The sequence below is a fragment of the Pogoniulus pusillus genome, chromosome 12, assembly GCF_015220805.1.
Source record: "Pogoniulus pusillus isolate bPogPus1 chromosome 12, bPogPus1.pri, whole genome shotgun sequence".
Classification (NCBI taxonomy): Eukaryota; Metazoa; Chordata; class Aves; order Piciformes; family Lybiidae; genus Pogoniulus; species Pogoniulus pusillus.
In genome coordinates this window covers 6,543,737-6,570,567 of record NC_087275.1, presented here as the reverse complement: position 1 = coordinate 6,570,567, position 26,831 = coordinate 6,543,737, and the positions used below count along the sequence as shown (strand labels likewise).

The 26,831-nt window shown below is 41.3% G+C and overlaps 1 protein-coding gene across 3 annotated transcripts in view; it reads right to left on the bottom strand.

The window, feature by feature from the left end:
* GBE1 (1,4-alpha-glucan branching enzyme 1) overlaps positions 1-26,831 on the bottom strand; it is a 158,186-nt gene that overhangs the window by 87,412 nt on the left and 43,943 nt on the right. For all 3 annotated transcript variants that reach the window (XM_064152290.1, XM_064152291.1, XM_064152292.1), the window contains exons 4-7: positions 15,168-15,293; positions 11,303-11,438; positions 9,418-9,508; positions 7,590-7,799 (exon numbers count right to left, since the gene is read on the bottom strand). In XM_064152290.1, the coding sequence (XP_064008360.1) occupies positions 7,590-7,799; positions 9,418-9,508; positions 11,303-11,438; positions 15,168-15,293 (563 nt within the window). The remainder of the gene's footprint in view (positions 1-7,589; positions 7,800-9,417; positions 9,509-11,302; positions 11,439-15,167; positions 15,294-26,831) is intronic.

The window sequence follows — 26,831 nt, the reverse complement described above, 5'->3', positions numbered from 1 at the left end:
GCACTGCTTTCTTAAAACAGCCATTACAAAACAAACTTTGGCAGCAAAATCCAACTCCAGTGCATATTATGGGGATCTCCAAACACAGAGCTTTCCCAAACTGATTTAGTGAAATAAGACTGGCAGAAAAGAAATTAAAATCAGCAGAGCTGAGGGTTTTACATCATGAAACACAATTTATATCCATGTTCCTATTATAATTATCCTACAATCAAAAATATGTATCAAGCAAATCCAGTAACTGAGAACCTAGCTCATTGACAACTACCACTGGAATTATGGAAAAAGAATTTCCCCAATAAATACATATTTGTGGCAAACATTACCCACCACAGGATGGCATTGCTACTGTATAAATGCAGCCAGAAGAACACCACCTTCACCTACCTGCAGAAGACAATGCTCCAGAGACTACATCTACAGTTTAAGAAGTCAATTCCCTTGTATATGACACATTAATTCTTTAAACATTTTCCTCTACTGATTGAGGTACAATCATAATGTAACCATATGTGAAGAGAATAACTCAGCACCACTGAGTGTCTGGTAAAAGTACTAGCAGCCTCCTTTCTTCCACCTACCTGACCAGCAGAGACTCTTCAGCTGTCACAGAATCAACCAGGTTGGAAGAGACCTCCAAGATCATCCACTCCAACCTAGCACCCAGCCCTAGCCAGTCAACCAGACCATGGCACTAAGTGCCTCAGCCAGGCTTTTCTTCAACACCTCCAGAGACAGCAACTCCACCACCTCCCTGGGCAGCCCATTCCAATGCCAATCACTCTCTTGCTGATCATACTGCAGCATTCAGGGAAGCATTCATAATGAATTCAACCTCTGACTTCTCTTAGGTTGAGCAAAAACTTAAAATTTTGGCTAACTGCTCAAGTGAAAAAGTTCACAGTATTAAAAATGATGAAAAATCAAACACAAAATTTAGGGTATCAGATGATTTCTGATGGATTTTACCTCTACCATTACTTTTTCATCCCTGGAGATGTTGAAGAAAAGCCTGGATGAGGCACTTAGTGCCATGGTGTAGTTGACTGGCTAGGGCTGGGTGCTAGGTTGGACTGGATGATCTTGGAGGTCTCTTCCAATCTGGTTGATTCTATGATTCTTAAAGGCTCAGAGAAATCTGTCAGTCTACCTTTTTTCCCTTTGAATTGGATAAAGCCTAATGAGAGAACAAGAATTACAGAGCCTTAAAAAACAAAACAATACTCTCACATCTCAGCAAGCATAGAAAGACAGAATCATTTACACATTTCAATTAGGTAGTGCTTGAAAAACCACAAAATCCAACTCATATTTGCTAGGTAATATGTTGTTCTCAGGTTTTTAATTTGTTTTGCCTGATTAGGATTTTAGACATATTTGCTACATGGCAAAATGAATGTAAATTAAAATACAACCAACCACTCTAGTTGTGATCCCATCTGGTTTCCAGGGTCTACAGCATCATTCCTAATGAACTTAGCAGCTGAATGATCTCTGACTGTAATTTAGGGAAAGAAAAATTGTTGTGCTGAGCTTGTGCTACATTAATTACAAGCAGGATCCTTACAGAAGATGGGACAGTTTACATGCATTTCAAGTGAGCTATCTTAAACAGCATTGCAATAGTACAGACAAGGTGCTTCATTACCATAAAATTAAGTAGATATTAATAGCTATTCTGTAATTCCAGAGCTTGTGGCACCCCTTTTACCTTACAGCATTTCCCTTTCATTAATTCAGGGATATGAAGACTACATTTCCATCAGGAAGTAAGGCAAAGAATTGTCCTTATTTGAAGTATTTTTAAAGCAAACTACAATCCTCACTTGAGATTTGTGAAAGTTTGCTCCTGAGTCAAATTTTTGTAAGCATAATTTATGATACTTTTCCTGGGAAAAAAAGATAAAGCAGAAACTGTTCTTTCCAGCTGCACCAGGGGAGGTTTAAGGGATCACAGGATGTTAGAGGTTGGAAGGGACCCAAGGAGATCATTGAGTCCAACCTCCCTGCCAGAGCAGGACAATACTATCTAACACAGATCACAGAGGAACACATCCAGACAGGCCTTGAAGGTCTCCATAGAAGGAGACTCCACGAACTCTCTGGGAAGCCTTTCTGGGGAAGGTTTAGACTGGACATTAGGAAAAGATTTTTCATGGAAGGGGCTGTCAGGCACTGGGACAGGCTGCTCAGGGAAGTGGTTCAATCAGCATCCCTGGATGTGTTTATAAGTCATATAGAACTGCTGCCTGGGGACATGGTGTAGTGACAGACTTGCTGGAGTGTGCCAAATGGCAGAACTTGATGATCTTGGAGGTCCTTTCTGGCCTGGATGATTCTACCTCCAAATTCTGATTTTACTGAAATTAAGGTTTTATTTTCATCTGACATATTGAACAACATAATTCTCAAACTGCTGCTCACAACTGGAAAGAAAAGGTCACTGTCTGCACAGCAGTTGAATAAACATAGATTAATAAAATACACTGTCCACAGTACAAAACATGTTTTTATCTTAAATTGCACCATATTAGTAGAAGTGGAACATTCAGGTTATCCTTTGAACAGTTTTCCTATTGTTTTGCTTAGAGATAATCTCTACTTAGGTCAATATTAGTATTTAAAATACACTATAGAGATATTTAGCCACCTTCAGCAAGTGCCCACAGTCTCCTTCCTAGACAACTGGACCATCTTGAAAATAATGCTACAAAACAAATTAATTTCATTGAATCAGAGTTGGAAGGGACCACAAGGATCATCTAGTTCCAGCCCCCCTGCCATGGCCAGGGGCACCCTACCCTAGATCAGGCTGGCCACAGCCTCAGCCAGCCTGGCCTTAAACACCTCCAGCCATGGGGCCTCAACCACCTCCCTGGGCAACCCATTCCAGCCTCTCACCACTCTCATGCTCAACAACTTCCTACTCACCTCCAGTGTGAACCTACCCACCTGCAGCTTTGCTCCATTCACCCCAGTCCTGGCACTCCCTGAGAGCCTAAAAAGTCCCTCCCCAGCTTTTTTGTAGGTCCCCTTCAGATACTGCAAAGGCTTCAAGAAGGTCACCTTGGAGCCTCCTCTTCTCCAGACTGAACAGCCCCAACTCCTTCAGTCTGTCCTCACAGCAGAGCTGCTCCAGCCCTCTGAGTGTCCTTGTGGCCCTTCTCTGGACATGCTCCAGAATGTCCACATCCCTCTTGTAATGAGGGCTCCAGAACTGGATGTAGTACTCCAGGTGGGGTCTCATCAGAGTGGAGGGGGAGAATCACCTCGCTCAACCTGCTGGCCTCACTTCTCCAATGAAGGTGTAGACAGACAGACCAAACAGATAAAGTGTTCCTTAATTCTCCTTCATAGCAGAGAATTAGTTTCTCTAAATTCCATTGTAAATTGAACATTCTTTGTATTTGATGTTTAAGTATCTGTAGATCTGACAGTTCTTCCCACTACAGAAAAAAGGATTTACTACAAGCACTGTAAAGAGACAAAGCTGTACCAGCTGAAAAGATCTGTCTCACAAAGCAAGCTTTTCTGTGTATCATTCAATAGATTGCATTTAGTGTCATTTATTTTCAGCAAACTTTGAGCATCTGCAAGCAACTTGAGTCTCTTTCACAGTTTTTTCTACTCTTCTCTTTCAGACTAGAGCTGCTTGTTTACTGGTATGGAAAATAGCATGTCAATAAAGCTTAAATGAAGAAAAAAAAACCAATGTAAAAAAAGCCTTTTTCAATACAATGTCAATTCTGATTCTTTCCCAATTGCTGGAGACATATCTATACACACAAAAGATTATGAAAACACAAACAAATCTGAATCAGTCCTAAGCACTTTACAATAAATGTGATTGTTACAGATTTTGATCATTAAAATTTGACTAAAACTGCACATAGAATTTTTAATGTTCCAAATATTAGGAGTAAAGCAGCCCTTTAATGGCTAAAACCAGTTCACTGCATAGCTTGCTGTGTTTGAAAGGGAAGGAGGTGTTTCCCTAGAATCACAGAATCAACAGACTGGAAGAGACCTCCAAGATCATGCAGTACAACCTAGCACCCAGCCCTAGCCAATCAACTAGACCATGGCACTAAGTGCCTCAGCCAGGCTTTTGTTCAACACCTCCAGGGACAGCGACTCCACCACCTCCCTGGGCAGCCCATTCCAATGCCAATCACTTTCTCTGCCAACAACTTGCTCCTAACATTCAGCCTAGACCTCCCCCAGCACAACTTGAGACTGTGTCCACTTGTTCTATTGCTGGTTGCCTGGGAGAAGAGCCCAATCCCACCTGGCTACAACCTCCCTTCAGGTAGTTGTAGACAGCAATGAGGTCACCTCTGAGCCTCCTCTTCTGCAGGCTGCACACCCCCAGCTCCCTCAGCCTCTTCTCATGAGGTTTGTGTTCCAGGCCTCTCACCAGCTTTGTTGCCCTTCTCTGGACACCTTCCAGCACCTCAACATCTCTCTTGAATTGAGGAGCCCAGAACTGGACACAGTACTCAAGGTGTGGCCTGACCAGTGCTGAGTACAGTGGAAGAATAACCTTCCTCATCCTACTGGCCACACTGTTCCTGACCCAGGAAAACAAGGTGTGGTTCATGCTGATGGAGTGGGTTGTCCTTGGCTAATGTGTAGGTGTGTACCTTATGCCCTGAGGGATATATTGAGAGCTAAATGATCAATAAAGGTCTCAGGCATAATTCACATTGAATTGTCTGGAGTCCATGTGGCATTGCCTTTGATCACACTGATCTGTGGGGCCTGGACCATGTTTTCCTGCAGCAAGCTAATCAGGGTTCTGCAACACCTGAGCTAAAACAGGTGTTTTGCAACAACTCAAAGCATTATTTTTACTCATCAGTAGAGCATAGATTCAAACTCTCTGCTATTTCCTCATCTCTTCTCTCCCCCTCACAGCTCTTTTCACGCCACATTTCCAGCATTCAGTCTGGCATCTATTTCAATCACATAAAATGAAAGGTAATTATGCAACTGTGTCCTTCCCACAAGTAGAGGCACGTATCACTGACTGAACAGACTTGTGCAGGAAAGTTCTCTGGTTCTGAATAAATGCTTAACATTGCAAAGTGCTACCCAGAAAACAACTTGCTGCTTCTTTCAATTTGCTGTTTCTTCCTTTACAAATCCTTTTAAAACATTCCATAACAGCACCACTTTCCCAACAGGAAGAACTTGCCTCTGCTTGAACCAAAGGTCCACACTTGCAATCCAATGCATTTTCTCACTCTAGAATCATAGAATCAACCACGTTGGAAGAGACCTCCAAGATCATCCAGTCCAACCCAGCACCCAGCCCTAGCCAGTCAACTGGACCATGGCACTAAATACCCCATTGTGTCTTTTCTTCAACACCTCCAGGGACAGTGACTCCACCACCTCCCTGGGCAGCCCATTCCAATGCCAATCACTCTCTCTGCCAACAACTTCCTCCTAACATCCAACTTATACTTCCCCTGACACAACTTGAGACTGTGTCCCCTTCTTCTGTTGCTGGTTGCCTGGCAGAACAGAGCAACCCCCCACTTGGCTACAACTTCCCTTCAGGTAGTTGTAGACAGCAATGAGGTCACCCCTGAGCCTCCTCTTCTCCAGGCAGCACAACCCCAGCTCCCTCAGCCTCTCCTCATAGGGCTTGTGTTCCAGGCCCTTCACCAGCCTTGTTGTCCTTCTCTGGACATGTTCTAGCACCTCAACATCTCTCTTCAGCTGAGGAGCCCAGGACTGGACACAGTACTCAAGGTGTGGCCTGACCAGTGTTGAGTATACTACACACTTCTTGATTACATATGAGCGTGAAGTGAATTAAGGAGTTTTATACCACTGTATTGATATTAAAGCTCTAAGATTATCTGAAATAGAATTACCTAAGTATGACTGACAGATTTATAGGAAGCTAACTGGATAATTTTAATTCTTATAACAAATACGTTTTTATTATGCAAAAAATTGCAATTAAAAAAGGCCCACTGAATTCATCATTTAAATTGTCCCAAATAAAATGCACATAAAGAACAGCTCATTCTATGAAGTAAGGTAGTGCACAATTCAATCAATACACAATTGTGCCTTGAGCACAAGCCCTACAAGGAGAGGCTGAGGGAGCTGGGATTGTTTACCCTAGAGAGGAGGCGGCTCAGGGGTGACCTTATTGCTGTCTATAACTACCTGAGGGGAGGTTGTGGCCAGGGGGAGGTTGCTCTCTTCTCTCAGGTGGCCAGCACCAGAACAAGAGGACACAGCCTCAGGCTGCACCAGGGGAGATTTAGGCTGGAGGTGAGGAGAGAGTTCTTCACTGAGAGAGTCATTGGGCACTGGAATGGGCTGCCCGGGGAGGTGGTGGAGTCGCCGTCCCTGGAGCTGTTCATGGCAGGATTGGACGTGGCACTTGGTGCCATGGTCTAGCCTTGAGCTCTGTGGTAAAGGGTTGGACTTGATGATCTGTGAGGTCTCTTCCAACCTTGGTGATACTGTAATTCACTCAATACACTGGGGTCAGTCATTTTAAGAGAGATTGTGAGTTACAGTGTAAGAGTTTTCACTAAACACCTGCCTATATACTATGTAACATTACTTCTAGAATAGTGACCTTCTTGAACACACACTTTGAAGCTGTCATCCTTAACAGTATAAACTGATGAGTAGAAAAATAAAAACCTGAGAAATCTTTTTGGCAGCTAACTGGATGTGTGTAATTCTGATCTGAGGTGTAAGGACTTTTGCAACGTCAGCATACTCAGTTAATGGCAGTTCAATGCAAGTGAGGGAGAAAAACAGGGGGAAAATGACAAATTAAACTTGCAACACACAAAACCTGAGAGAGACAAGAGATTACAACTCTACAGTCACTGAGTGATGAGCCACGGAAGGAACCAGTCAAGCATAACCTTGAAAGGGTTGCAGTTGATAAGAAGAGCAAACAAGAACATCATGCATCTGAAAGGGGGGAGGGGAGAATAAGAAAATTTATCATGGAGTAGAGAGATGAATGACACTACAGAATTTCTTAAGCACTGCTTTAAGGAGTCTGTGAGATTGTGCACAAAACTTGTTGGATGTTTAGGGGAAGAATCAGACCTTGAAAGCAAGGAATGAAGGTGGTTCAGGAATGAACATACACGGGAGAAAATGGAAGACTGAAATAAGCTGTCTGGCTGTACCCTTTTCTCTGTTTTAATCACTGAAATATCCAGCATATGAGATAAATCCTCTCACCTCCAATACCTCAGAGAATACAAAGCAAGCAATATTAAGCACTATCATCATCTGTTATTAACATGAAGTCCAACACACTATTTATACTGGTTAATTGTGTGCAAATTGAGTTGCTAGAACTGTCCAGTGAAAATGGTCTCTAATCTGTATTAACTGTTGATTTGCCTCTGGAAGCTCTTTGGAATGGAGGCAGTTGTAGTAAAAGTTTAGTCTGCAGAGATTTGAAGGATTTGACAAGTTTGACAACACATTTGCAGAGCTGCTTTCATATAATATGAAAAGAACATCTATATTCTCTAACATGTAATTAAAGAGTCACACAGTATAACACACCTGATGTGACATTTTATACTTACTGTGAATAGTCAAAGAGCCTGCTGTCCCAGAGCTGATGAGTTCCTTTATAACCAGAATGGAAGAAACAATAATCTGTACCATCAAATTTATTGAGACCATCTTCAGAGTTTTTTGATGCATGGCTATGCACAACATCCAGCAACACAGTGATGCCCATTGAGTGAGCAACATCAATCATTTCTTTGAGGTCATCTGGAGTTCCATAACGGCTATCAGTAGGAAAACACAATGTGTTATGAGTGGGCACAATCTCAAAGTGACAACACTGAACATCACTCTCAAAAGCTACATCAATGTCAGTAGCTCTTCATCACCTGGAAGCTGACAATTATAAAGTTTGCATCATGCATGCAATGTTTTGCAGAAAGGGTTGCAAAGTTTCATTCTTTCCTTTGAAGCTCTTAATCCACCAAACTCAGTATTAACTCCATTGAACATTTCCTTACTTTGTAAGGGACAGGAATATGCATATATTGCTAAAATGAAGTAATATACATTGACTACAAAAGTAAATGTGCATTCATGAGAGTCCACAAGCTGTCCTGCTTATTTGGTTTAGGTGCTACACTCTTTTCCAACTCAAATATTTTAGGCTCATGTCCAACACACATTTCTTGCAACCAATTATGCCAGTTAACAATCTCTGTCTATCTGAATTTCACCTGGTTGTCACTTGAGCTTCACCAAGGTGGGAAACATAGAAATAAAAGAAAACAAATCAAAACTTTAACAATTACCTGAACACATTTTTCATCTATTTTCACCTCAGGCCTCAAAGCCATGTACAGTCTGTCACAGCCGTGGGAAAAAGTTCCCACAGAAGTGTGATTTTGATCAAGTTTATTATGAACAAGTAGTGTATTGTTCTGTTTATCATAAAAGAATGATCTACATGTCATGTTTGCTACTAGTGGGAATTCCACAACACATAACCCATGCATAAAGACTGACGAAGCTACATTAGCTGGAATATGCTATGACAGATGATTTCACTTAGAACTTTTTTGTTTGTATCTTGTATGAAGTGTTTCACAGAACAGATGATTATATCATCATCAGGCAGCTGAGTACATGCCTGATGGTGGCCCATGGAAGGCCAATGGCATCCTAATATGTATTAAAAATGCTGTGTCCAGCAGTAGTAAGGAAGTGACTGTCTCCTTGTACTCAGCTGTGGTGAGGCCACATCTTGAGTATTGTGTTTACTTTTGGGCACTGCAATACAAGAGAGATGTGGAGGTGCTGGAGCAGGTCCAGAGGAGGGTAACAAAGCTGGTGAAGGGCCTAAAGAATAAATCTTAGGAGGAGTGACTGAGGGAGCTAAGGATGGTTTGACAAAGAGGAGGCTGAGAGGAGACTTCATTGCTGTGTACAACTACCTGAAAGGACATTGTGGAGAGGCTGGTGCCAGTCTTTTCTCACAGTTAACTGGAGGCAGAACAAGGGGAAATGGCCTCAAGCTGAGACTGGGTAGGTTTAAATTGGACATTAGGAAAAAGTTTTTCACAGAGAGGACTGGAATGAGCTGCCAAGGGAGGTGGATAAGTCACTCACCCTGGGTGTGTTTAAGGGTCATCTGGATGTGGTGCTTAGGGATATGGTTTAAGGTGAATTTTGTACAGTAGGGTTATAGGTTGGATTTGGTGATCCTGAGGGGCTTTGCCGACCTGGATGTTCCTGTGATTCTGTGTGATTGTATTGTAGAGCAAATACCTTAGTCATTGCTTTCTCTTTCCATTAAACACTAGCAAGGATACACATAGAGGCATACTGATTTCATTAGATAGGGAGTAAGCTAAAAGAAGATTCTGAAGTACTTAAACCTACCTTGATGCTGCAAAGAAACTTGTGACCTGATAACCAAAACTAGCATAGTAGGCATGTTCCATAATAGCCATCAGCTGGACACAGTTATATCCTACAAAGAGAAAAGAAGTAAAACAAATAAACCCCTGCCTTAAGGAGTGCTACAACAGCATTCAATGTCTCTAATGTATGCATTCCAGGCTTCTTTCATGTTAGCTACTTCTAACTCTAATCATGAACATCAGAAGATTGAGTCTCCCTGAAGAAGCAGCAGGTTCACCTAACAGTTTATAATCACATGATTCTCCATTAAAAATGGAATGATCAATTTGTCAAGTCATCTGTACATAACTAGGTGCATTGGAACTCTCAGATTTAGAAAGCAGTAAGTGATATGTAAATATAATATCAATTTAACTTCAGAATATCAGTTATTCCAATCTACATGTCCTGAACTTACACTTTGCTTTTGACATTTGCGCTCAGGAAGTTTGGGGATACACTGGCTACAAATGCTGTACCTTATGCTCTATGGTTTTTAATTCTTTCTTGCCACTTCAAAAACAGCTTTTTCAAACTTTAATGCTTAGACTCCTCCTCTATGAGAGTCTTCCAGGCAAGAAAACAGAGAATTGTGTTTTGGGTTAGAGTTCACCAAAAAAAACAGGATATTACAGGAGAATAGGAGACAGACTATTTCTTCTATCACCTAAGATAATACAGTGCAATATTAAGGGTGGAAAACTGAAAGGCTTTTGATGCATTCCAGAACTTGGTTAGCTTTCTGAGCTGCAAGCACACATTGCTGACTCAGGTTGAGTTTATCAACAACTGACACCCTCAGGTCCTTCTCCTCAAGACTGTTCTCAAGCCACTCCTCACCCAGCCTATTATTTGTGCTTTGGATTGCCCTGGCCCAGGCATAAGACCTTGCACTTAGCCCTGTTGAACTTCATGAGGTTGGCTTGGGCCAACCTTTCAAGAATATCAAATGTCAAAAAATATTAAATGTAAACTGCAGTGAACTGAGTTTCACTGTGCTTCCTGAGACAATCATGTCAGTGGTTACTTTCATACATCCTCACCAATATACTAGACTTGCTTTTCTAAAAAGAGTTAAATTAAAAGTCACATGTGCAGTTTCCAGGTTCCAATAACTCATATCAGCTGTTCAGGGATTACAAAACAGAAGAGCCCTCTTCTCCCAGGCAACCAGCAACAGAACAAGGGGACACAGTCTCAAGTTGTGCTGGGGAAAGTATAGGCTGGATGTTAGGAGGAAGTTCTTGCCAGAGAGAGTGATTGGCATTGGAATGGGCTGCCCAGGGAGGTGGTGAAGTCACTGTCCCTGGAGGTCTTCAAGCAAAGCCTGGATGAGGCACTTAGTGCCATGGTCTAGTTGACTGGATGGGGCTGGGTGCTAGGTTGGACTGGATGATCTTGGAGGTCTCTTCCAACCTGCTTGATTCTATGATTCTATTCTGGCAAACAGAATGGAAAGCCCTTTCTATCCAGAAATTTCTTTTGTCTTCCCTGAGAAACAAGATGCACATTACTAGAACCAGCTAAGAGCACATTATTTCCTAAAGTTTACCTCCCCAAAACAGGTCCTTTTTCAAGTGGAAAGTAAACCATGCTGAAAGCAGACTGTCTTGTGACATTCATCAACCACATTTTACTTAATCTATGGGATGGATTTTGATTGGCATTATGTATTTGAGTCTGTTTCTTTTACATAGATTTTCACTTGCTTATAATTTTTTTTCTGCTCTACAAATCTATTTTTATAGTGCATATATTCTGAAAATGCAAGGAATAAAATCTCTGGAGAATCAATAATCATCTCATCTAATAAAAGAAAAGATGGACAAAGTTTTTATCTCTGCCAGTATCTGTTATTACTTACCAAGATCCTTTATTCTAGGCAGTACATTGTACGTGAAGTTCTTGTAAGAAGCTACTTTCCCTTCTGGGGAAGCAATCCCCACATGAGATTCATAGATTTTTAGGCTTTTTAATCTTTTAGCAGAAGGATGTTTATGCTGTACAAGAGGGAGGGGGGGGGAAAAAAAGTTGTTGTTAGGACACAAAAGCCTGCAAGTGTTGCCACAACCACATAATTTGCACAAAACTGAAAAGGATTTAAAGTTTGTTTTGTTTTTTCCAAAGACCACAAAGATCTCAGTGGTAATTACACATTATAAACTGTTTAAAGCAAGTGTGTATTTCAAAGAAGAATTCTCCATGCACAAGCAAGTTGACATCCACAAATCAGCACTCTCCTTGCATCCTTTTTTAAGTTACACAGAAGTGTATAAACTAGAGCAGCCATTGTACCACAAAGTTAGCCTGAATGACTATGAAGCTTTTAGAAAATAGAAGAGGGAGCTCAGGGATAATAAAAAGAGCTTCTTCAAATATATTGCAGGAAAAGCTAATGCTAGAGGCAATGTAGGCTCACTGCTGAATGAGATGGGTGCCTTGGTGACTGACAACACAAAGACTAAATGCCTTCTTTGTCTCTGTCTATGCTGCTAGGGACTGTCCTCAGGAGCCACTGATACCTGAGGCATCAGAGGAAAGCAGACAAAGGAGTCTTCCCTGGTTGATAAGGACTGGGTTAAGGAACATAAGTCCATGGGTCCTGATGGCATGCATCTGCGGGTGCTCAGGGAGCTGGCACAGGTCACTGCCTTCTCCATTAGACTGGGTTGTTCAAGGCCTCATCCAACCTGGCCTTGAATCATAGAATCAATCTGGTTGGAAGAGGCCTCCAAGATCATCCAGTCCAACCTATCACCCAGCCCTGTCCAGTCAGCTAGACCATGGCACCAAGTGCCTCATCTAGTCTTTTCCTGAACATCTTCAAGGAGAGGCCATCCACAGCCTCCCTGTTCCAGTGTCTCAACACCCTCACTGTGAAAAATTTCTTCTTAATATCCAGTCTAAATCTACTTTCTCTTCAGCTTAAAACCATTCTGTCTCGTCCTGCCACAACAAACTCTTGTAAAAAGACTCTTCCCATCTCTCTTGTAGGCAGGCCCCCTTCAAGTACTGGAAGGTTGTTATAACATCTCCCCAGAGGCATCTCTTCTCCAGGATGAATGGCACCAACTCTCACAGCCTGTTCTCATCTGATCCCTCTGATCATCTTCATGGCCCATCTCTGGACCTGCTCCAGGACCTCACGTACTTCTTCTTATGCTGGTGACACCAGAATTGGATGCATTAAATAGGGTCTCATGAGAGCAGAGCAGAAGGGGAGAAGCACCTCCCTTGTCCTGCTGGTGAGATTTCTTTTGATGCAGCCCAGGATACAGTTGGCCTTCTGGGTTGCAAGCACACACTGGCAGCTCATGTTGAGTTTTTTGTTAACTGACACCCGAGTCCTTCTCCTTCAGACTGCTCTCAAGCCACTCCTCGCCCAGCCTATATTTGTGCCTGTGACTGCCCTGACCCAGGTGCAGGACCCTGCACTTGCCTTGTTGAACTTCACAAGATGGGCTTTTGCCCACCTCTCAAGCCTGTCCAAGTTCCTCTGGAAGGCTTTTCCAGCATATCAACTGGATCAGACAGCTTGTGTCATCTGCAAACTTGCTGAGGGTGCACTCTGTCCCACTGTCCATATGGTTAAGAAAGATGTTAAACAACACTGATCCTAATACTGACCCCTGGAGGACACCATCTGTTGTAGGTCTGCATTTGGACGTTGATCCACTGACCACAACTCTGCGTGCAGCCACCTAGGCAATTCCTTATCCAGTGAGGGTCCTCCCCTCAAGTCCATGCTTTTCCAACTTGGTGTCCAGGATGTCATATGGGACAGTGTCAAATGCTTTACACAAGCCCACGTAGATGACATCAGTTGCTCTTCCCCTAGCCACTGATGCTGTACCTCCATCATAGAGAGCCACCAAGTTCATCAGGCATGATTTGACCCAGCCATGCTGGTTAACATCAGTCACCTCTTCTTCATTTTCTGCATATCCTAGGAAGGCCTTCAGGAGGATCTGCTCCATGATCTTGCCAGGCACAGAGGTGGGACTGACTGGCCTATAGCTTCTGGGGTCTTCCTTTTTTTACCTTTTTAAAGATGGGGGTTATGTTGCCCTTTTCCAGTCAGAAGGAACTTCATCAGATTGCCATGACTTTTCAAATATGATGGACAGTGGTTTTGGCAACTTCATCTTCCAGTTTTCTCAGGACTCGTGGACGAATCTTGTTAGGCCCCATGGACTTGTGCACCTTCAAGTTTTTTAGATGATCTTGAACCTGATATTAGCCTACACTCGGCATAGCACAGAATACTGCATACCATTTTACAGGAAAAACACCCAGAACTGCAATGATATGTAATAAAAATCACTCAGTCTGAAGTTCCTGAATGTTCTCCTAGGATATTTTTCATATATCATGTGAAGAGGTCCCCCTCTTAGAGCAGGGCCTGAAGATGGAAGGCTTTAAAACTCAGTAAATGGACTTTCCCAATATGAGAAACTCAGATTTGACCAGACCATGAGCACCTCACTTTTGAGAGCTTTATTTCTGATTTCATATGGCATTGACTTATTGTTGGAGTATCGAATTTTGTACTCTCAGAAGTTGAAGAGTTAGCTGCAAATTCCCTGCTGTCCTCTTGTGAGAATCTAAATCGTCTCTCCCTTGTTCAAATCGACAAAGATAAAGATTGCCTTTGTTGCCTTTCTGGATTCAGCCAAGGTGCCTGGCCGAAGCCTCAGGGACACAAATCAACAGAGATACAGTGCCTTCATGGATCTCCTGGACTCAGCTCAGGTTCCTGGCCAAAAGTTTAGGGATGCAAATCAACAGACATACAGTGCCTTTGTGGCCTTCCCAGACTTCAGCCTGGCTTGAATGCCCAGGATGTGCATGTCTTACATTGGCTACCCCAAAGAGAAAAGGCTTATGTGTATTTGGGGTATGGACAGGTAAGCCGTGCAGGGAGGGAGCAGAGACCTTCCCCGGTGCTGCTGCCACACCCCTGCCAGTGCAGAATACACAGGAAGATTTCCTGGGGAGCTGCACCTGGACTTCTATCTAAAAAACTGTATAAAAAGCCAAGAGGAACACCTCTACCAGAACACCTCCACCAGAAGAATTCGAGCAGCTCCTACAGAACAGCTCCAGAAGAACTCTTGATGAACTCCATGGAAGAACATCCCTGGACCACGCACACATCTCTCTCCCTGCCCCATCTACAGCTGATAATACGATCCCTGCTCTTTTCCTTCCTTGTTTCATCTCTTTTTTTCTCTATTGTTCCCCCTCTCTCTCCCTCTCAACTTTATCCTTTATTAAATAGTTTTGTGGTGATATATGATCTTGCTTGCACCTTAATTTCACAACACAGAAATCTGAAAGAACAGCTCTTGCTCCTCTGCACAGAGATATTCCTAATCTCTGTTCTCCAGACCTTGACACCTCGGTACCAGGAAAGGCCACCTAGTCCAGGAAGAGTTTTCAAGCTTGCCTAGCACATGAGAAGTCAAATTTGAAATACTACTGTGATAAGTAATTATTTTTTATACACTTGTGGGAGACTGAAAACTTAACTCAAAACCATCCATCATTAAAGCCACTTGTGTCTCTCAAAGCCAAAACAAAAGACCCTTCATTACTCAGGTAGCTACTGTCGCTAGTTCACTACACTCTCTTTGTGGAGCAACTCTTTTTTTAATCCCAAGCAGGGACACAATCATGACACATCACACAGTTCCATGTACCCTTTGAAAGTAACATTTAAGCCTTACTATATATGACTGTGGTGGATTCCAGTGTACCCAATCGTAGTTCACTTTGTCTTCATCACGCACTACATATCTTGCCCACGGCGAAATACGATAGAGGAGCTCACCGTTTTGAGCACGAATCACCACCTATAACCACAAACATACACATGCCATCACATATAACTCATATCATACCTGCAGTACAAATCATAATGGAGCATGAGATAGTACACTACACAGAAATGTCCTTTCAAGAACACACAATATACAATGCAAATCAAGACAAGGAAGAATGACCCCATTCAGAGAGCTGATTTGCAAAGGGAGAGTAAACCAGGCATGTCACACACAGGAGGGATGTTTACAAGCAGGAGCTCAATGATGCAAGCTTCATATAAGAGTCTTTCCAAATGGATTACTGTTAGGTTCTCCAATTTCCACTGTCACTGCTATTTTCCAGCTATATTGTTATAAATTTAAGCAGATATGCAGTCAATAATGCCATCAAGATGAGAACTGTGATTTACTTGGCAAACAATCCAGGAAGTCTGTTTCAAAATATTAATTCCCTCTTATTTTCTATGCTCTGAGTTCTGGCTGATACCACAGTATCACAGTATCATCAGGGTTGGAAGAGACTTCACAGATCATCAAGTCCAACCCTTTACCACAGAGCTCAAGGCTAGACCATGGCACCAAGTGCCACGTCCAACCTTGCCTTGAAGTGCCCCAGGGATATCATATAGACCAGAACTGCAGATCAACAGAAGCAGCACAGGACAACTTGCAGGTCAAGAAGAGTAAAGAAAACAAAATTTAAACTGGTGGGTTTCTTCTACTGCCTTTGTGTTTTCATCATTCTAAATGTAATCATAGAACCAACCAGGTTGGAAGAGACCTCCAAGATCATCTAGTCTGACCTAGCACCCAGCCCTAGCCAGTCAACTAGACCATGGCACTAAATGCCTCAGCCAGGCTTTGCTTGAACACCTCTAGGGATGGCAACTCCACCACCTCCCTGGGCAACCCATTCCAATGCCAATCACTCTCTCTGTGAAGAACTTCCTCCTAACATTCAGTTTATATCTCCCCTGCCACAACTTGAGACTGTGTCCCCTTGCTCTATTGCTGGTTGCCTGGGAGAAGCGAGCAACCCCCTCCTGGCTACAACCTCCCTTCAGGGAGTTGTAGAGCATCTAACCATGAGAGTGGACAATCTTTAATATAAACATGTAAATGTCAGTGACTTGTTTTTATATAAAAGCAATAAGCTATTCTTTCAATATTTTGTGATTTCTAGTATTTCATTGGCTTCATGTTTACTCATTTCTGTGACAAGATTACTCAAAAAGTAAAAGCCATAAAAACAAAGGAAGAAACACCTCAAGAGCATGACAGGAGTAGGTGATCATAAAATCATAGAATTCTTAAAGACTCTCTAGGAGATTAGTTAGATGCTACAGTAGCAGACACAGATTTTTCTACTACATGAAATTATAAACTAATCATTAAAGCATTTCCCTCTGTTAGTCATCCTAAGACTGCATGGGGAAGGAAAAGACTGGCTTGTACACTGAGATGTTTTTAGTACAATACATACTGCAGTCCAAGTTACATTTTCATTTCTGCAAAAGTCAGGTAACCAAGAGAAAGCACTACAAATATATAATACCACTCAAGAATCTGAACCAGTTAATTTCTCCAAAATTTTATTGCAGGACATATTGCTGCTGTAGGATCACCAGGTCTTAGATCCTATTTCAGAAAATAAGCTTGGTTTCAAAGACAGCTCCTGCATTCAAGTCACTTGCACAATCCTGCTGTAAGATCATATTGCTGTCTTCAAAATTGTTCATCCTTTTCTCAGGCCCCTGAAGTTGCTACAGAAACAGAAGTGGAGTTTTACCATCCACTGAAAAGACCTTTCCCTGTACAATTTAGCTGTCTACTTCTCTGCCACAAAACATATCCAATCCTGAGTTTGGTAGCCAGGACAGAATACACAGTTTTTATGAGCTTTTGCCAGTCAATGATGTAAACTGAGCTCATTCACAAATGCAAATACAATCTCATCACCAATCCTGCCTTACACACACACAGGAAAGCACAGAGCAACTATTATCACTCTCCTTCTACAGGTCATGCTGGTTTGTGATAAAAACAGACTAGGGGAAAGGTTTTTGTATATTTGTTTTGTAATACACAGGACCACAGAACACTGTCTGGTAAGGTAATGAAATCTGCTATGGAACCCAGGGTCACAATTCAGAGTATCTTGTTTGACACTCTTAATTTTAAGGAAGATATAGATCAAAAATAGACAAGCCTGGCAAAAAAGAACAGCACTATTTAGAGCTTTATTCTGGAACTCTCTCATTTCCATCAAATAGATTTTAGAGAGAAAAAAAAAAAATCCCATTCTTTACATTCTCTTTCTGAAGCTATTAAAGAATAAAAAGAAAAAAAGCAAACACAGTTTCTTCCTTAGTGCCTTACTCCTCTTGTTACTACACAGCCCCACCTAACAAAGCTCAGGGAGAGACAGTGCAAAGGAAAAGGGATCAAAAGCTGTTCAACACAGCTTCCAGCCAAATTAAGGAAGGAGGGATGAAAATTGTGATAAATTTTCCAGAAGTCTCCTTCCACAAAAAAAACCTAATTTTATTATACTCTATTCCTACTGCTCCTAATAACTACAAAAGTCCTATCTGTCAAGGTGCATGCAGTCACTATGGTTATTTCCTCACAAGCAAAAGGAGTATTAACCCTGAAAAGAAGTTTCTGAAAGAATAGGCAGTGTTTTTTATCTGTCAGGGTGCTCCTCTTCCTAACCTGCAAACCAGTTACACTGGAAGGAAATAAGGAGTTCTAGAACATTCCGGTGGCAGTATTCTTAGTCTCTCCTCCTGCAACTTTTTTTACCCTCATCAGTTTAAGATTACTGTCAAAATTAAGTCAGTCAAGACAAAGCTGTCTTCTTTTTTAGCTCCCAAGCAATCATCTAGCAAAGAAATCTTTAGGATTTAAAAGGATTTAAATCAAACATTGAACAAATATTCCTCAGCTGTTGGACAAACACATAAACCACTTCAGAAATCCTGCTATTACTACTTAAACGTATGCAGAGTGATGTGTGCAATTCAGAAGCCAGTGGGAAAGGGCTCTATTTGCTGTGCATATCCTTTTTCTTTAAGCATGTCACCTCTATATTTATTAGGGATATTTGTTTACAATTCCCCCTCCTTTTCCCTTCACTTCTTCCCCAAGGAAAGAAAGTAAATGGGAAAAAAAAAAAGATATATCAAGACACGAACAAAGCCAAGTCATGCAGTCATGCCTTGGTTTTCCAAAAGAGGGAGATAAAGCTCCATTTGTGAATTTAGCATTTCAAGTGCAGTAAAGGACCTAAGAATACATTTAACTAGTTTATTAGATCGGACTGAAAGGGAAAGTTTTTGCTCCTTTCTCCATTTCCACGCCTCTTTAGAAAACTAGGAGAAATCAGTAAATAACAGCAAAAAAACCCCTTCATATTATCTATTGGAATAGATGAAACAACAAAAAAAATGTAATATGGAGACAGTAGCCTAATATTAAAATCTCTGCAGACAGAGATTAAAAACATAGGAATATTAAACTGTTAAAATCAAGGGAACTATAGGAGAGTTGTTATAAATGAAAGCAGTATCCTGTGGAAACATTCCAAAAGGGCACAAGTTTAGACACAATGCTTCATTTAATCAGCATGAATGTGCTAACTGGAATATTTTACTGAGAAAAATGAGATGATGGGCTCTGAAAAGGAAACAATAGTGGTGTTTACTTCACTCATAGGCTTGTTGAGATGTATGAAAACAAGGACACAAAACATAGATAAGACAGAGTGGACAGTGTCAGTGTGTGTATGTCTGTCACAGTTGGGTTTCTGGGCTTGTTTTGTGTAACTAATCCTTCTGCTTTATAACTCCCCTTGCCAATCCTCCAACCTTACCTTGCAAAAGGCAGAGTCTGGGATAAAGCAGAGGGATGGAAAGGAGGTGGAAAGGTGGTTGGGAGCCCCTCCTGGGGACTCTGATTTCTGGGAGGGCTGTTGCATTTCTGTATTACTTTTTACTTTGTATACTTCTGTATATGGCTGTAAATATTGTAAATATCTGCTTGTGTATTGTGCTAAGCTGTAAATATAAAGCTTCATTCCTTAACTTCCAGCCAGCTGAGTCTAGTCTGGGTGATTTCATAAGAATGGAGGGGTGGGTAACTCCCAAACCATCACACCTTAAAAATGAATGGATTTCTACAGGAAGCAACAACAGACTTTGCAAGTGCTAGGCACACAGATGTGGCATTACTGGGTAATGAAGGATAAGCAGTTCTACTTTTTAGAAAAACGAATGCACCACACATCTACACTGCAAGACTGCACTCAGACTTTACTCTAAAATCCACATTTTCAAAACATTTTTCAAAATCAAATTAGTAAAATGAAAACAGGAATCTCTAAAGCACACACTTCAAGAATTCACCCCCTTCTCACAGTGACTTAAGCCACAACAACAGTGATGTAGCCTTAAACACTATAAAAACTTCTATGCAGAACACAAAAGCATTCACACATGTATTAAGTAATTGAAAGATCTGGGGTAGGAGAGCACAGTTTGAAAAGCAACCACGATAATAAAGCACATTACACACAATAAGCAGAACTCTAATAGAGTTGTTTCAAGCCATGTCAAGTAGAAAAGAAGCTGCTGAAGTATGTAATAGGGGTACCCAAGCATTAAGTATTAGTTATCCTCAACGACAAAGCATTTGTATAAAGGACAACTGCTACATAATGCACCTCAGAGTTGGATGGTTGTGGCACAGCACACTTGTTTTCAGATGTTCATGTTCACAGCTCTTTAAAACTGACAGCCAAACCTCTTTAGGAAATGAGGCAAGTCATGCTTGACACCCTCCACCTACATACTCCCATGGTGTCTTATAACTGAGGTGGTTGATAGCCCCAAATGGTCCTTCCACTGTCTTTTTCCTCCTCTTGCTCTTGCCTCCCTGCTCAACAGCTCAAGAATCTCTGATACCTTAGTTTACACTCTCTTCAGCAGACAACAAAAAGTGCAGAGAATTATGATGTGTTTCCTCTATCCTGAGGTTCTGTGCCATGGATGAGACCACCTGACCCTCTTCACATATTGTCAGGTGCATTACCTTACACACATTCTGATATTCTAAAGATGAATACCTCAAATACATTATGATAATGCCTCAGCTCCAACGCTGGCTGTGCTGCCAGTACAAATTTCATCTGACAAGCTTTGGGCATCCAAGAGGTAGAATAAGTCTGTTAGAATACCAAAGTTTATCTTCCACTTTAACCTTGACATCATAAACAAAGAGCTGAAAATTAGGAAGTGTGCATCAGTAAGTCACACAGAAAATTTACCTAATTAGTGACTCTATCTTCACAACAGATTCACCTCAAAACCACAGGCATGTTTCTATATGCTTAAAAGGGACTCTCAGACTTCAAAATCCATTTTAAGATCCCTTTTTAAAAATGTTTCTTCTTTTTCCTCTAAAAAAGCTTCACATTTTGCTTTGACACATATCTAATACCAACAGAAACAATTAGTCTTCTGTATGGATAAAAGAAAAGGACACTATTTTATACAGCAAAACCTCCTACCAAAGAACTGTGCAATCTTCAAGTCACAGGAGAACTAAGCCTGTCAAAATAACTGCACAAGCATATCCTGAAGTGCTGAGCTCAGTCACAAAAAAGGCTCCAAAGAGCAACAGTCCACTGCATTACAATGCTTCACGGCTAACTCAACCTCTGCTAGCATTCCACAAGTAGTCGCACATTGTTTACCAAATCCGAACAGGCAGAGCTGAGAGACCATTCACCTCCCAGTGAAGTAATGCTTCCTGCTAGTAAACCTCATCAGAGATTGCCAGGGGATGGAAGCGACCCTGAAAGATTATGTGGTGCAGCCCCCTTGCCAGAGCAGCATCACCTACAGCAGAGCACACTGGAACACATCCAGGAGGTTCCTGAATATCTCCAGAGAGGGAGACCACATAACCTCCCTGGGCAGCTGGTTCCAGTGCTCTGTCACCCTCACAGTGAAAAAAACTCCTCCTCAGGGTCACATGGAACTTCCACCCATTGCCCCTTGTCCTGTCACTGGGCATCACTGAGAAGAGGCTGGCTCCATCCTCTTTCATTCACTCTTTACATATCGACAAACATGAATGAGGTCAGCCCTTAGTTTTCTCCTCTCCAAGAGAAAAAGCCCCAGCTCCCTCAGTCTCTCTTCACAAGGAAGATGTTCAACTTCCTTAATCATTTTTGTGGCTTCTTTAATCATTTGGTGGCTCAACATGAGGAAGACCTTTACTGTAAGGGTCACAGAGCACTAACGTATATGCCAGAAGTCTACAGTAACTTGATGAAGCATCATGGCTCAAATCAAGCAGTGAAATGAAGGTAGCGACACAGATTTAACTAATGCTTTATTTCCCATTCAGCACCACTGACATCTAGAAATGTAGGCACTGGATAACTTCAGTCCTGTTCCCTAATGTTCAAGATGACAGGAATGCCATACTTGCTCCTTCCAACACATAGGTTATAAAACAGAATGATGGAGAACACTTGTTTCATTCAGTATTAAACACTGCAGACCTGATTTGTTGTTTGGTGTGGGTTTTTTGGGGGGTTGGTTGTTGGTTGTGGAGTTTTTTTGAGAGGAGGTTATTTGGTTTTTATGCTATACAACATTTAAGATATGAAATCATTTAAGGCATGAAACTTAAATGACCTAGCACTTAAGACTATGAGTGAAAACAAAAAACATTAGAAGTGTTTATATTTGTACATGCATTAAAACAGTGAACATTTCCCCAGGAAGCTTCTCTTTGAGATCAGATTTCACACCCTTGCTAGGGACACCCAGGGTTCCTTTTGTAAAAGCTGTATGACTGCATTTACATCTTACCCTACAGAAATGCCTACACACTACTATATCTAACATCCTAATGACCAGCCTGTTATGCCAGTATGAAAAAGTTCCATATATTTTCACATTCTTATTAAAAACATCTTCACATTTTGACTGCAGGCTGCTTCAAGTGTGTGAGACCTGAACTCGAAGCCACTCTGATACTGTGCTGCTGGACTTTCTGACCAGCAGGGTCAGCTGCAATACCATCTACTTCATCAGTGAGAGCAATTACAGATGGTGAATTTTATTAACAGTAGTTCCCTGATACTGATCAACCTACCAGCTCCCCATATTTGATTCCTTTTCAAGCTTCACAAGTTAAACACAGAACATGCAGTGGTAAAAACCCTAAAGATAAGTTTTGAATAATATTATTTATAAGTAACTTTACTCTCTCCAGCATTTCATGGGTATAAGTGCATTTTTAAGTACTTCAAACCATGAATAATCTACGTGCTCTGACTCAAAGCAGTTCCTTCTTTGCATCCTTTAATATTAAAAAGGTTTATGACTTTGGACTGGAATACTACTTAAAATCAGCAGAAGTGAACTTTTAAAATATTCTGTACAAACTGGGGAAAAAAAATAATAACTGTGACTGTTCTTCATGGTAGCCCAAATTTTATATTGACCCTGGCACCTATAACTACTCTTCAGCAATCACTGAAAGCACTCAAGCATGCAAGAGTCTGGAATATCAACAGAAGAAGACTGTGTTGTTAAGTGCACAAGGTATCAAATCTAATCACCTCATCCAATACAAGAAACTCCCTCAAAAATCCATGAAGTTTGCCATTTAAAAAAACAAACACACACACATGCAGATAGATGTGTGTGAAAGAGGAAAAGATATAGATTTAGCAAATGATGGAATGTAGAATTTTTAAGTTTCTACTATTTTCTGAGATGACCTTTCTAGGGAAAAATGCTCCCTGAGCTGTGTGTGATGAGTTCCATCAGCATACACACAGTAAAGGCTGCTGTGATACCCAGAAATGATCTGTTACAGCCCAATCAAATGAATTTCATAGAACCAACCAGGTTGGAAGAGAGCTCCAAGATCATCCAGCCCAACCTAGCACCCAGCCCTATCCAGTCAACTAGACCATGGCACCAAGTGCCTCATCCAGTCTTTTCTTGAGCACCTTATCTATCTTTTCCCCCCACTTTTACCTACATTTAATTACATGAAAGTTCAGAAAACCACCCATTTGTAGTTAACTCATATGGCTTCAAAATGTAGTAAGAAATTGCCAGATTTAGTCACTGCTATTTTACAGACAACATCCTTATTTTTAACTTGCTCTTGGTAGAAGTTGCATAGGAGGAGGCATAGAATCGTAGAACCAACCAGGTTGGAAGAGACCTCCAAGATCATCCAGCCCAACCTAGCACCCAGCCCTATCCAGTCAACTAGACCATGGCACCAAGTGCCTCATCCAGTCTTTTCTTGAGCACCTTATCTATCTTTTCCCCCCACTTTTACCTACATTTAATTACATGAAAGTTCAGAAAACCACCCATTTGTAGTTAACTCATATGGCTTCAAAATGTAGTAAGAAATTGCCAGATTTAGTCACTGCTATTTTACAGACAACATCCTTATTTTTAACTTGCTCTTGGTAGAAGTTGCATAGGAGGAGGCATAGAATCGTAGAATCAACCAGGTTGGAAGAGACCTCCAAGATCATCCAATCCAACCTATCCCCTAGCCCCGTCCAGTCAACTAGACCATGGCACCAAGTGGCATGGTCGCTGTCCTGGCTCTTACCTTCAGAGCTCAAGAGAAAAAAGCCAAAATGACTTGCATTAAGCTAGATTTCATGACTACACAAGTGATACTTAGTTGCATACAGTGTTTTAACTTCATACACCTATCCAACCTATCAGCAAATAAGTTTATTAATGCCTAAAATTCTTGTTCTCTCAAATCCCTTCAGAAACTCCCTATCTACTGTCATGACTGCAAAGCTGAACAACTACTACTACTTCAATATAATTTCTCCAGCTCATGGAAGAAAATTTAGTGATTCTTCTATGCAGGTGTCCTATTCAATGTTTCAGGGCAGCAGCTATTCAATCATAATTCCCAATATTTCAGAAGTGCTGATCTCACTGTATCTTCTTTTTTTAGCTACGTGAAAATATTGCAGAACTTGATCATTAGCCATGAATTTAGAAATGTTTGAATTCTTACTGGATTTTGTTTTCCAATCATTCCACATTTTGTGTTGCTCCTTAGCATTCCTATAAAGAATATTAAACGAGTTCCCCAATGCAAGTGTTAAGATCTCAATTTTTACCAATGCTTTCCCCATCCCTAAACTCCACTGATGCTATTTCAAAATTAGAGTCTTACAGATGACAGTTTTGGGGGTTTGTTTTGTTGAGTTTTATTTGTGGCTGTTGTTTTAATAAAACAAAAAGTAATAAGCACCACACAAGCACAACAGCAGCTATACCTGCTCACTTAACTCACTTGAAGCTCCCCACTGATCTATGCGAGAATAAAACAAGTGTCCTTTTCTAGCAGGTAGTCTTACTGTGCAGATGGATGTCATAAACCACAAGGGAGTCACTCAACTGTTACAAGTCCCTTCACGCTGAAGATCTATAGCAGGTCTTCTTTTAATTACTCAACCTTCTCCAATGCTTATATTTACTAAGAGAAGACTGTCTGAAGACCTATAGTGGACAGTAAACTACTACTGGAAACAGGCAAATGTTTGACCTCTGCTCCTCATTTACTTTCCTATACAATTATTTTCTGACCTGATCTAAATGAGTGTCACCAGCTACATTCCATCCATTTTCCATTCTGGCTTAGAAATTACTAATTTAAAAAGGAATGACCTTGTCACCATTTCAGAACTTGGCATTTGCCTGTATAGAACTAGAGATGAAAACAGAAACTAAGGACAAGAACCTTCTGGACGAGACTTCCCACCCTCATCAGATTAATCAAATCACTACACAAATGCCTAACAAAGACCATTTTAAATATTTAAGAATAATGATGGTAAAAGAAACTTTGAGGCCTGCAAGTCCCTTATGCTTCTTTAGTAAAGCAAAAGAGGGAATATCTTCATTACTGAATAGTTTTTGTTGCCTAGCCTACTGTGTTCAGACAACAATGCTTGTTTATTTAAACACTAGAGATCTTCAGTCTGCACAGTAATTTTCATCTACAGACTATCCAGTATTCTCAGCTTCTACACAAAGAAAGAACTGCTTTACAACATATTCCTGTGTTCTGAAAAATGCATACATTTATGAGCAGTCACAACAGAGCCATGGAGTATGGAAAAAAAAGATACCTTGAATAAGAACAGCAGTTTTCTGAACCCGTTAACGTAGTGAGACAGGATAAAATGATCAGCCACAGTAAGAGGCATGCATGCCTACCATATGGAATACTCCCATCTGACTTTATAAATACCTTAACTGGAGATTTTTTTTCCATCTTAGCTGCATCAACTAAATGCTTTGAAAGCACACATTGTGATGTGCTAAACTGAGTTGTGTAGGAACCAAGGAAGAAAAACTACAGTGTCACAAAAGGTTATTAGCCAAGATATAGGTGAGGCTGGTATGGATGAAGTAATTACAATTATGTGTATTTGTCAATCAAAATTTGAAAATCTTTCCTGTAAGGACAAAAAATGTACACACTGAGAAGCAGGTCTGGCTAACTGACAGACAGAACAGTCCAGCTTCATGAGTCTGTTTGGCAGTTGCATCTTCCGAGCATCATGGCAACTGCATACACAAGATCATAGGATGTTAGGAGGTGGAAGGGACCCAAGGAGATCATTGAGTCCAATCCCCCTGCAGGGGCTCCACAGTCAAGCACAGATCACAGAGGAACACATCCAGACAGTCCTTGAAAGGCTCCAGAGAAGGAGGCTCCACAACCTCTCTGGGGAGCCTGTTCCAGTGCTCTGGGACCCTTACAGTAAAGAAGTTCCCCATTGTGTTGAGCTGGAACATCTTGCGCTGCAACTTACCCTCATTGCTCCTTGTTCTATCCCAGGGAGCAAGTGAGCAGAGCCTGTCCCCCCACTCCCAACATTTATTAAATCCCCTCAGTCTTCTCTTCTCCTGACTAAACAGCCCCAGGTCCCCCAGACTCTTCTCATAAGCCATGCACTCCAGTTCCCTAATCATCCTCATAGCCCTCCACTGGACCCTCTTCAGCAGATCCTTGTCCCTCTTAAACACCTTTAATTAAAACTGACTGTGCTAGTTTGAGCCTAGCTGGGATATTTTAGTGAGAGAAATTAGATGATAGGCTGTGAAAATGAAACAATGTTGATGTCTACTTCATTCATAGGATTGCTGAGATGTATGAAAACAAGAACACAAACACAGATGTCACAGTTGCTCTCCGAGTGCAGCTAGTGCATGTACTTCTCTACCTAACCTCCTGTGTAACTTATCCTTCTGCTTCCTAACCCCACTGGTTGATCCTTCAAACTCACCCTGCACATAAGGCAAAGTCTGGGACAAGGTAGAGGGGCAGAAAGGAGGTGGAAAGGTGGTTGGGAGCCTCTCCTGGGGACTCTGGTTTCTGGGAGGACTGTTGTGTTTCTGTATTACCTTTCACTTGTATATTTCTGTATATATTAGTATATATCTGCTTGTATATTGTGCTAAGCTGTAAATATAAAGCTTGATT